Source organism: Myotis daubentonii, chromosome 1 (genome assembly GCF_963259705.1).
Source record: "Myotis daubentonii chromosome 1, mMyoDau2.1, whole genome shotgun sequence".
NCBI classification, from domain to species: Eukaryota; Metazoa; Chordata; class Mammalia; order Chiroptera; family Vespertilionidae; genus Myotis; species Myotis daubentonii.
Window position 1 is genome coordinate 7,482,965 of NC_081840.1, and position 11,759 is coordinate 7,494,723.

The following is an 11,759-nucleotide window of genomic DNA, read 5'->3' on the forward strand; positions in this document are numbered from 1 at the left end:
CAACGGCTGCTCTTAACTTTCAACTGTTACCTACCCCAGTTCTCACCGGCAGGCAGACCTCCAGCGGTGAATTCTTTTCACAGCCGCGCTGGTTGCTGGGATGAGTTGACCCCAGCGACACGATAAAACCAAATGAGCGCCCTCCGTGCAGACCAAGCTTTTCCAGCCTTGCCCTAGAATGTGGACCTGGGGAGGGGCCTCCCTGAGACCCTCTCGCCCAATAGTACAGGTGGGAAAACCGGCGGAGAGGGGCTTGGCCGTGCCAAGGCCTCCGGAGGAATAGCACTCCTTTCTGGCCTCTCCGGGACCCTCAGGGCGGCAGAAGGCACTGACTTGGAATTCAGATTCTGGGACCAGTGATGAAATGCCCCCCCCCATTCAGTACCCCAGCCTACTGTGCTCCCCAGTCTGCTGCGTGCAAGGCAGGCTCTCCTGTACCTACAGCCCTGGGTGGCTCTTTACAAGAGTTTCTGTGACTCAGGCATCCCGACAGCCAGGCAGAGCTCCGTGGTCTCAGGTGAACCCGCCGGTGACACAAAGGCAGTGGCTCCTGGCTGCTGGTCTCCAGCCTGGGACTTCCCACCTGGCTGCCGCCTCTGACTCAGGAACCCCCCTCTTCCCCATGGCCCCAGGCAGACCTCATCTTGATCCCTGTCAACCCCCCATCATAGAGAACAGCACCCCACCCCAGCTGGCCCCAGGACCCCACCCATTCGCTCACTGCCCCAGGCTGGCTCCCACCCACTCAAGGGCGCTGGTGGTGAGAAAAGGAGGCCAAGCAGGTCAGGAGATGGTCGTGATGCTGGCCGGCCCGGTGGCCGACGGCGGGTCAGCGCAGGCAGGGGCACTCTGAAGGCTCGGTGGTGGGAATGGGGGCCCTTGGGGTGATATCTTGCCTCGTCGGACATTTTCTGAAGGGTCTGGGGCAACTTCTGAATCCCTGGTCCTTGTGTCTACCGCCTGTCCAGCACACACTGGGTTCCATGAGCAGTAAGATAAATTTCACGGTCTCCGTTTTGTCCAATATAAATTTCTAGGAGGAAAAACAAACCTCTCATTCTTTATTCTGGACACCACTCCCCAGGGACCAAAGCACCATTAAAATCTGCCTACATCTCCTTTAGCTTTCACAAGAGCCCTAGCAAGGATGTGGTATCAGTGACGATTGGTGAATGAGCAAACCTAGGTTCAGAGAGGTCAAGTGACTGGCCTGAAGCTGCACAGCCCAGTGGTGGCCGAGCTGGAGGACTCAGAGTCCAGATCTTTGTGGCTTCTTGAAGGTGGTTGCCTGCCTCTTACCACTGCTTCCTCCACAAAACACACCCTGGCTGCCCTCGCCTCCCTCCCTGAGAGGCATTCAGTTCTTGGGGACCAGGTAGCCCTTTATCTCCCCCACCCCCAGCTCTACCCAGCACAATGTGAGCACATGCAGGTGTGTGTCTCAAAACTAGGTGGGGTGACTAGTACAGGAGACCATGGGGACCCCTTGACATTACTTTTTTAGGGGAAGGTGGAATGAAGACACTGTAACTATTTAGACAAACGTACCCTTCTTCAAAATCACGTCATTCATTTTGCAACCGGAAGGAGTTAAGCCCCAGGGGGTGCCAGTTATGTGGCCTTCAACATGGATGGTGCCTCTGAGCGATGCCACAGAGGGGCCCTGCTACTGCCCGTGACACTCTTAAAAGAAGTGCTTCTCGCCTAGGATGCAGGCTTGCTCACCGCTGACTGCTGCTACTGGACAACACTGGGGAAGGGACTTGCCTCTTTGGGTTCCAGAGAAGCGAAGGATCCTGTTTGAATGTCTCCACTGAACCTACCTCAAGTGAGGAAAGCAAGTCAGGAGCTAGGATGAAGCCAGGACTGAAGGTGGCAGGCAGGGGAGCGTGGGAAGGCCAGGTCCTTGATGGTGCTACTGGGCCTCCGGTCGCACCATGCCTGAAACCCAGGCACCAAACATGCGCTGGAGATGCGAGACATGCCTGTTCGAAGAGTCCAACAACCTCAACCAAGAGCGGGGTTGTGTGACTCACACCTACGGATTTCAAAGCTTACTCCGAAGTTACGGTAGTCAAGACAGGGTGGTACCGGCATAAGGGCAGACAAATGGATCAACGGGATAGAAAGGGGTCCAGAACTCACACTTCTCCTTTTTTTTAAAAAAAAAATATTTTATTGATTTTTTACAGAGAGGGGGAGAGGAATAGAGAGTTGAGAGTTAGAAACATCGATGAGAGAGAAACATCGATCAGCTGCCTCCTGCACACTACCTACTGGGGATGTGCCCACAACCAAGGTACATGCCCTTGACTGGAATCAAACCTGCGACCCTTGAGTCTGCAGACCGATGCTCTATCCACTGAGCCAAACCGGTTAGGGCAACACTTCTCCTTTATGGGCAATTGATTTTTGGCAAGGGCGAGGAGACAATTCAATGGGGGAAGAATCATTTTTTCAAAATTGTATCAGGACAAATAAATATCCTTATGCAAAACAGTGAAATTGGATCCTTATATCATATACAAACAATTAAAAATGGATAATAAATCTAAATAATAGAGCAAAAACTACAAACTTCTTACAAAAAACTTAGATATAAATCTTTATAACTTTGGATTAGGTAGGCAATGTTTTTTCTTTCTTTCTTTTTTTCTTTCTTCTTTCTTTTTTTTTTGATATGATGCCTAAAGCGTAATAACCAAAGAAAAAATAGCTAAATTGGATTCATAAAAATTAACGTTTGTGCTTCAATGGATACCATCAACATGAAAAGACAATCCATATGCCAGAACCGGTTTGGCTCAGTGGATAGAGCTTCAGCCTGCGGACTCAAGGGTCCCGGGTTTGATTCCAGTCAAGGACATGTACCTTAGTTGCGGGCACATCCCCAGTGGGGGGCGTGCAGGAGGCAGCTGATCAATGTTTCTCTCTCATTGATGTTTCTGGCTCTCTATCTCTCTCCCTTCCTCTCTGTAAAAAATCAATAAAACAAATTTTTTTTTTTTTAAAAAAAGAAAAGACAATCCATAGAATGAGAGAAAATGTTTTCAAATCATATATTGTAGAAGGGACTTGTATCCAGACGAGGTAAGGAATTCTTACAACTCAACAATAAAGACAAACGATCCAATTTAAAAATGCGCAAAGGATCTGAATAGATATTTCTCCAAAGAAGATATACAAACAGCCAATAACACCTCATGAAAAGGTGCTCAACATTCATCTTCGTCATCCAGAAAATGCAAATCAAAACCACAATGAGACACCGCTTCACGTCCACTAGGATGGCCAAGTTGCAAAAGACAGATAATACCAAGTGTTGCCGAGGAGATGGGGAAATTGGAGGCCGCGTACATGGACCCTAGGGTTGTAAAATTATGCAGCCACTTTGCAGAACAGTATGGCAGTTCCTCAAACAGCTACCACATGACTCAAATTCCACTCCGAGGTGTATACCCAAAGTAATTGAAAAGAATGTCCACACGAAAACATGTTCATGAATGTTCGTAGCAGCATTATTCATAATAGTAAAAAAAAAAAAAAAAAGGAAATAACCCAAATGCCCATCAACTGATGACTGGCTAACCAAAGTGAGGGTTAGCCAAACAAAGGGCTATTTTCAGCCACTTAAAGGAAGGAAGTATTGATTCATGTTCCTGTACGGATGAAACTTGAAGACAGTACGTGAAGTGAAAGAAGGCAGATGCAACATGTATTGTGGGGGCGGTGAAGATGCTCAGGAATTAGATAGTAATGATGGTCGGGCGATTCTATACTGAAAACACTGAAGCGGGCGCTTTAAACGGGGAAGCGTTATGATATCTGAATTACATCACAACCATATGGTGATTAAAAATAAAAATAAATACATATGCTCTGCTGTCAGTGGAAGCCAATGTGGTCACATGTTCCCTGTCACGGAGCATCCGCGTTATGATGATGGGGGTTTGGGCCTATGGGGCAGTGAGAAGGGACACTTCCCTGGACTTGACTGAGAGTCTGAAGTTTAAATTGAGGTCTCGTTACACAGCTCCCTTACTCACCAAAATGCCCCTCCCAGCATACACACGTGTAAATGTGGGACCTCATGCGTGTGCACTTTGGTGTGTGTGTGTGCAGGTGTCAGTGTATGTTTCGTGTGTATGTTAGGTGTGCAGAGAGCACCTGTGAATGTCTGTATGAGTGTGTACATGGCGCGCGCGCGCGTGTGTGTGTGTGAGTGTGTGATGTGCCAGGGAGGGCTGCACATACAGGCCAGCAGGGCAGGAATTCCTTGACACCCACCTCCGACCTTGCACCTCATAGGTGCTCATCATAAGTTTGCTGAGAGACTAATGGAGACCCCCAGACCTCATGGGCACCAGGAGCCCATGCAGCCGTGGAGAGAGGGGCTAATGGGGGGCTAACCACGAATGCACCCCGAATCGGCTGAGGTTGGGCCAGCCTGGGAAGCAGGGAGGCGTCACCTGAATCAGGTCCAGCTTGGAGAAGAGGCCCATGCTCTTGGGCTCCACACAGTCAGAGGAGCAGCACTGCTGGGCCATGCTGTCGATGGCCATTTGCATATAGTTGAGCAGCTGGCTCTGCAAGAGGAGCAGGGAGCGGAGGGGGAGAGAGCGGCTCAGCCTTCTCCCAGAATCCCCTGGCCCCCTGGCCCCCTGGCCCCAGCTCTCTCAGGTCAGAGAAGCGACCGGGATCCAGGAGCCACCTGCTCATCCTGGTCTGTGCCCCACTCCCCAAGGGCTTTATCCAGTCCCTCCCGCCCGCAGGGCCTGAGGGTCCTCCTGGCTGGAGATGTCGGTGGTCCACACCTGGGGCAGGGGCTGGGCAGGGGCCTGGAGGCACCCAGCCCTCTGCACTCCGGGCAGTGCCTGCGTCCTGGACTTGAGGCCTCCGGGGTGGCGATCAGCTGCTGCAGCCTTGCTTCCCACCTTAAAAAGACCCAGAGGGGCTCTTACCTGTGCCAGCCTGCTCCCTCTCCCAGCTCCTTGGTTGGGAGCCAGCAGCCCACAGACCCCAACTTTCATGTCTTCCAAATTAGGGTCCTACGGGGCCTGGGAAGGTCCTACATCCGATGACCACACCCTGCCCGGGTGGAGTGTGCGCACAGCAGCCCTGTGCCCCAGGCCTCAGTCCCTGTGCCCTTCCAGCAGCCCCAGCCCCTGAGGCTGGAAGGCCACAGTTCTGAGCAATTTTCGTGGGTGAAAAGCCAATAAGAAGCAGTTCGAGAGCCTAAGCTCAGAAATCCTGGCCCTGGTCATGAACTTTGACCATGACTTGCTCTCCTGAGCACCACTTTTCTCATCTGTGAAATGGGTATGGGTAAAACCAAGCAATAGTTCGGAGTGCCTATTCTGGGTTAGGCCGTGGGCTAAGCCCTTCCTGGTCATGATCAAAGATAGTGCACAGCAACCACTCATTTCAATGTCATTGTTATTCATCACAGGCATGACAGAAGGACCGATCAAGCAGCCAGCATAGGCCGGGCCCTGGGCCCGGGCCGGGGATCCCAGCTCCGGTTCTTGGTAGAGCTGGGTCTGTGGCTGCAGTTTTGCCCGCCGATAAAGTGACACCTGGCCCATCTTAGAGAAGCCCTTCGAAAGCTAGCAGTCACCATGGTGCAAGCGGGTAAGTGGTGTGTGTGTGTGTGTGTGTGTGTGTGTGTGTGTGTGTGTGTTGGGGGTGAGGAGACAGCAGCCTCCGCCCCTGCCCCCGCCCCTGGGCCAGCAGACTGGACTCACACTATGGCTGCCCGTGTCTTTCTGGAAGGCAACACCACGTCCCGACTGCCACTGCTCCTGCCTGCGGTGACACCTCTTCTGCAGCTGGCACAGCCGGATCTTGAGGGTCTGTGGGGAGAAGGGCTGGGTCACTTCGGGGCACGAGCCCGCCCAGGCCCGAGAAGCCCGCTGCCCAGGGCGGTCTGAGTGATGATGGGGTGGGAGGCGGGGCCATTGAAAGCACCAGGAGATGCAGCAGAGGCCATGCCCAGGCTGCCTGGGGACAGAATCCCCGCTCAGCCCCCAGAACCCCGTTTTCCTCGTCAGACCCAGAGCCATCGGTCTGTGCCCTCCTGGCCGCAAGGGGCTGCTGGGAGGACAGTGGGAAGCCAGGCTGCGGCCACCACGCTGTGCTGAGCACAGTCCCACCTCCAGGCCCCGTTGAGTTTGGAAGACACAGGACCTCACAGTGTCCTCATGTCTCGAGCCTTAGTTTCCTCACCTCGAAAATGGGAAGGACAGCATGGCGGCAACTAAGGTGTTAAACTCAAGAGGGAATTAAAAAAAACCCTCAGCAAACAAACAGGATAAACAATATCTTAATGCAATTAAAAAAAAAATCAAAGATGCCCTGGCTGGTTTGGCTCAGTGGATAGAGCGTTGGCCTGCGGACTGAAGGGTCCCAGGTTCGATTCCAGTCAAGGGCACATGCCTGGGTTGTGGGCTCAATCCCCAGTGTGGGGCGTGCAGGAGGCAGCTGATCCATGACTCTCTCTCATCATGGATGGTTCTCTCTCTCTCTCCCTCTTCCTTCCTCTCTGAAATCAATAAAAATATATTTTTATTTTTTATTTTTTTAATATATTTTATTGATTTTTTTTACAGAGAGGAAGGGAGAGAGAGAGAGTTAGAAACATTGATGAGAGAGAAACATCGATCAGCTGCCTCCTGCACATCTCCTACTGGGGATGTGCCCGCAACCCAGGTACATGCCCTTGACCGGAATCGAACCTGGGACCCTTCAGTCCGCAGGCCGACGCTCTATCCACTGAGCCAAACCGGTTTCGGCGATAAAAATATATTTTTTAAAAAATCAAAGTTAATGCAAAAAAGTTCACGATGAACAAAATATTACCATTTTTTAAAAAGATGGGAGCCAACCCTGCAGCAACACACTCCTCTCACTCGCCTGCCCTCGCTCAGCCCTTGGGACAGAGCACCGACCTGGAGGTGCTGGGCGAGATTTAAAGGAGATAAAGCACGTAAAACGCTCATTGCGGTGCCGCCGGCCATACAGGGCCCTCCCTGGTTCTCCAAAGGAAGGAAGGAAGGTGCCAAGTGGTGTAGGTGTTCAGTGCTGCCACCAGGGGGAGGACTCGGGGCAAACGTCACCAATGGTCCTTTGCAAGAGTCAGTCAACCTGCCAGCCTTCCTCTCCCTCCTGTCCCCTCCCCCTCCCTGGCCCCAGGCCCCAGCTGCAGCACGCGCGTGAGGCATGCCATGCCTTTGACTGGGCAGTTCCTGCTGCCTGGAATGCCCAACCTCCCTGGCGAAGTTCTGTTTATTGCAAGAGTAACCAAGAAGGACGCACAGAGGGAGGACTTCGTGGGGGCACTTCCTTTGAGACCGGTTGAGTTCGGTGTCTCTCAACAACCTAGTGCAGTGGTCGGCAAACCGTGGCTTGTGAGCCACATGCGGCTCCTTGGTCCCTTGAGTGTGGCTCTTCCACAAAATACCACGTGCGGGCGCGCATGTACAGTGCGATTGAAACTTCGTGGCCCATGCGCAGAAGTCGGTATTTTGTGGAAGAGCCACACTGAAGGGGCCAAAGAGCCGCGTGCGGCTCGCGAGTCTCTGTTTGCCGAGCCGCAGTTAGCCGACCACTGAAGTGGCTAAGTTGCATGGCCCCCATTTGACCGATGAAGGAACTGAGGCTTGGCGTGGGTGCAGACTTGCCCAGGGTTGTGCATCTAGAAAGGCTGAGCTGGGATTTGAACCCCAGGCTGTCTGAGTTCAGAACTCGTGGCTTTTCTACCACAAAGAGCACCGTGTGAGCATAAGCCGAGCCTCAGGAGAAACCCCAAGCCAGCCAGCGGAAGGGCAGAGGAAGGGAGACAGGGCAGGTCTCTGGGGTGAAAGCCCCACCACTGCTTCCGGGCTGGGGAGGGAGGGGGCCCTAGGACCCCCGCTCTCTGGGCCAGTGGGGACGGGCCAGGCGGCAGGCAGCTGTTACCGGAATAAGAGCTCGATGGCTTTCCTCCAGGGACTCCAGGCTCTGGTGGACGGCCTGGCTCATCTTGGAGAAGGCCTCCAGGTGCTTCTGGATGTCCTGGCTGACGGTGAAGAGCTTCCCATAGTGCTCCACCAGGGCCTCCACCAGGGCCTCCTCCTGGGCCTCCTCCGTCTCCTGCCCTTCATTGTAACCTACGGAGACAGTGCTGGGCGGGTGGGTGGCCAGAGAGCTGGCCCTCACCCGCCCCTTCAGTGGGCGATGCTAATAAGGTAGATGGGGCTTCTGCTGGCGCCCCAGAACTCCAGCTGGGCTCGATCCCCAGTAGGGGGCCTGCAGGAGGCAGCCAATGCATGACTCTCATCATTGACCTTTCTCTCTCTCTCCCCCTCTCCCTTCTTCTCTGAAAAAAACAAAAACAAAAACGTGTTTGTCTTCCCTTCCCTTTCCTAACAAGTTTTCAGCACTGGAACAGTGGATTTTGGTATAAATCAGGATAAAACAAAACAAGATACAAAAACCCATTCAGTTGTCTGCGTAATTTTAGTTGATAATAGCAAAACACAAACACAAACCAAAGACAAACAAAAGACCAGTAACAGTAGCCCACAGTGACTGGGTGCTAGCTAAATGCCGGGCCCCGGTACATGCTTAGGAAAGAGGCGTTCATCTAGTCCCCACAACTGCTGCTGTTCCACCGTACAGTTCAGAAACCACGACCCTGAGAACCTACCACAGGCCACATGGTCGGTGCTGGCAGGCCTGGGCCCTCAGGCAGGCTGGCTCCGCACCCGGCCCTCCTCAAACACCGGGCATCGGCCTCCGCGGATCACCCTCCCGAGGTGAGCTAGACTCGCAGCGGTTCTCAACCTGTGGGTCGCGACCCCTTTGGCGGCCGAACGACCCTTTCACAGGGGTCGCCTAAGACCATCCTGCATATCAGATATTTCCATGACGATTCATAACAGCAGCAACATGACAGTGATGAAGTAGCCACGAAAATAATTTTATGGTTGGGTCACAACGTGAGGGACTGTATCTAAAGGGCCAGAAGGTTGAGAACCACTGAGCTAGAGGCTCAGTGAGGCCACACACTGCTCCACTCCTGAGTCTAGAAGTGGCCACACACAGGAAGCTGCATACCTACCCTTGGGGATTTTCTCAAGGACCTTAATCAGATAGTCTTCAAAACGCTTGTACTTCCGCATCTCTCTCTTCAGCTTCCTCTGCCTGTGGGGACATTGCAGTGATGGTGTGAGCCAGACAGGAGGCTGTGGTTGGGAGGCTCCCAGATCCTGACCCCTTGCAGGGCCACCCTCTGTGGTCCCCTGCTCAGAGCGGTGCTGGCTGTCCACCCCCCCGCCATCAGTGGGCCACTGACTTCAGTCTGTCCACTCCATTTTACTGCTGAGCAAACCTAGCCACAAAGAGGTCAGAGAGGCGCCTGAGGTCGGTGACGTAGGCCCCGGGGAGTGAAGCCAGGATTTTCCTGCTTGGGGGCCTACGGTGCCTCTCCTGGAGGCTGAGCAGGTGCTGGGTGGCTTAAGCCCCTATCAGCCGGAGACCTGGCAGGTGTTTTACCTGTCTGTGCCCATCTGCCATGGGGGTCGTGAGAGACCCTCCCCCACAGGCTGGCCGGGACTGTGCCTGGGGATCCTAGCACCTCATAAGCACCCAGTCTGAGGTCAGGAACCCAGCACCCCCTGGAGGGGAGAGGGCCACATGCTGCCGCCCAGCTGTGTCTGACTCTCAGGGGATCCCTAAGCAAGATGAGTCTCCACCCTGGGCCTAGTCAAGGTCAACGGTCAAGGGCAGAGGGCAGAGTAGGGCCTGCCCCGGCCAGCTGGCTGAGCCGACGGGGGGTGGGGTGACAATCTCTGAGTGACAATAGAGTGATCCATGGCAAGCCACTCTGCCTCTCAGGCCCCATGTTCTCATCCACACGGTCCTAGAAAATGCAGGGAAAATTTGTCTTTTCCTGCAACTAGCACGCGGGGCCACGGTGCTAAACCTCCTGGGGCCCTTATAGAACCTGATGAAGGGGTTGGACCTTTCTTCCCTAAAAATTGCTCAGACACAGAGGTTTGCATCTAATCCAGGCTTTGTGGGCGGCCTGAAATCCAAGGGCCCCCTGGGAGGTGAGGACCCAGGGTCTCCACTCAGAGCCACGCGGCAACCTCGCAGGATGATTATAGAGGGGCTGGGCCAACAGGTGCACAGGATGGCACCCACAGCCCTGGCTCCGTGATGGGGGCCCTGCCTCCGTGATGGGGGCCCTGCCTCCGTGATGGGGATCCTGCCTCCGTGATGGGGATCCTGTCTCCGTGATGGGGGCCCTGCCTCCGTGATGGGGATCCTGCCTCCGTGATGGGGGCCCTGCCTCCGTGATGGGGCCCTGCCTCCGTGATGGGGATCCTGTCTCCGTGATGGGGATCCTGCCTCCGTGATGGGGATCCTGCCTCCGTGATGGGGATCCTGCCTCCGTGATGGGGGCCCTGCCTCCGTGATGGGGATCCTGCCTCCGTGATGGGGATCCTGCCTCCGTGATGGGGATCCTGTCTCCGTGATGGGGGCCCTGCCTCCGTGATGGGGATCCTGCCTCCGTGATGGGGATCCTGTCTCCGTGATGGGGGCCCTGCCTCCGTGATGGGGATCCTGCCGCTGTGATGGGGATCCTGCCTCCGTGATGGGGATCCTGCCTCCGTGATGGGGATCCTGCCTCCGTGATGGGGATCCTGCCTCCGTGATGGGGATCCTGCCGCTGTGATGGGGATCCTGCCTCCGTGATGGGGATCCTGCCTCCGTGATGGGGATCCTGCCGCTGTGATGGGGATCCTGCCTCCGTGATGGGGATCCTGTCTCCGTGATGGGGATCCTGCCTCCGTGATGGGGACCCTGCCTCCGTGATGGGGATCCTGCCTCCGTGATGGGGATCCTGTCTCCGTGATGGGGATCCTGCCTCTGTGATGGGGATCCTGTCTCCGTGATGGGGATCCTGCCTCTGTGGTGGGGGCCCTGCCTCCGTGATGGGGATCCTGTCTCCGTGATGGGGATCCTGCCTCTGTGATGGGGATCCTGTCTCCGTGATGGGGATCCTGCCTCTGTGGTGGGGGCCCTGCCTCCGTGATGGGGATCCTGCCTGTGGAGGGCTGAGACCCACCCAGGGTCTCAGGTGAAAGGACGGTAGCCAGCCCCCCACCCCCCTCGCCTCAGCTGCCCCTCCCCCTTTACTCCCAGGCCTCACTCTCCTCCCCCATTTCCTGGCATTTTAACTCAGTCCCAGCCACTCAGCCCACGGCAGGCGGCTCTGGGGATGAGGTTGGGGGCCCGGCGGGGCCTGGAAAACTCGTACTTGGCCTGGAGCTGGCAGAGTTCCTGTAACAGCACCTGCAGGTATCTGTCCTTGTCGCCATCGCCAGTACTGCTCGGGCCGGACGCCTGGCCCGTGTCCATGGCCCCTGGCATTGCCCCTCACCACGCCAGGCCGCTCTGGAGGGCGAGGGTCATGGGGGCCGGGCTGGAAGGTGACGGCCACACGCAGGGCAGCGGCCTTGGTCTTCTGGTGCTCCGACAGTCCTCGGTGGCCAGGGTACACTCCCACTTCACAGAAAGGGAAACAGGCTCAGAGGGGGCCGGGTGCCCAGCTCAAGGACGCACAGTAGGACTGGATGTGGACTCGGGGTTCATTAAATCCAAAATCTGGGGTCTTTGAGCTGCACCCCAGCTCTGGAAGGACCAAACGTGCCGTTCTGGAGCAGCCTATGGCCCTGTCACCCCATAACTGGGACGGCCCCATCGCCGCCAGG

The 11,759-nt window shown here is 55.3% G+C and overlaps 1 protein-coding gene across 1 annotated transcript; it reads right to left on the reverse strand.

The window, feature by feature from the left end:
* Window positions 1–772: 772 nt before the first annotated feature.
* Window positions 773–11,508, reverse strand: CCDC197 (coiled-coil domain containing 197). Its single transcript, XM_059687150.1, has 7 exons — window positions 11,306–11,508; window positions 9,101–9,183; window positions 7,957–8,135; window positions 5,745–5,852; window positions 5,269–5,285; window positions 4,470–4,584; window positions 773–1,033 (listed from the first exon to the last, which is right to left on the reverse strand). The coding sequence occupies exons 1-7, from the start codon at window positions 11,416–11,418 to the stop codon at window positions 830–832; spliced, it is 819 nt and encodes a 272-aa protein (XP_059543133.1). The 5' UTR covers window positions 11,419–11,508; the 3' UTR covers window positions 773–829.
* Between the last annotated feature and the right edge of the window lie 251 nt (window positions 11,509–11,759).

Bases quoted from the DNA above. Each gene is read 5' to 3' on its own strand.
- CCDC197 (XM_059687150.1), bottom strand. From the start codon at position 11,418: ATGCCAGGGGCCATGGACACGGGCCAGGCGTCCGGCCCGAGCAGTACT. The intron at 8,136-9,100 runs GTAGGTATGCAG...GTTACAATGAAG, and splicing joins CCTTGAGAAAATCCCCAAGG to GGCAGGAGACGGAGGAGGCC. The intron at 1,034-4,469 runs GTGACGCCTCCC...TTTTCCTCCTAG, and splicing joins CCAAGCTGGACCTGATTCAG to AAATTTATATTGGACAAAAC.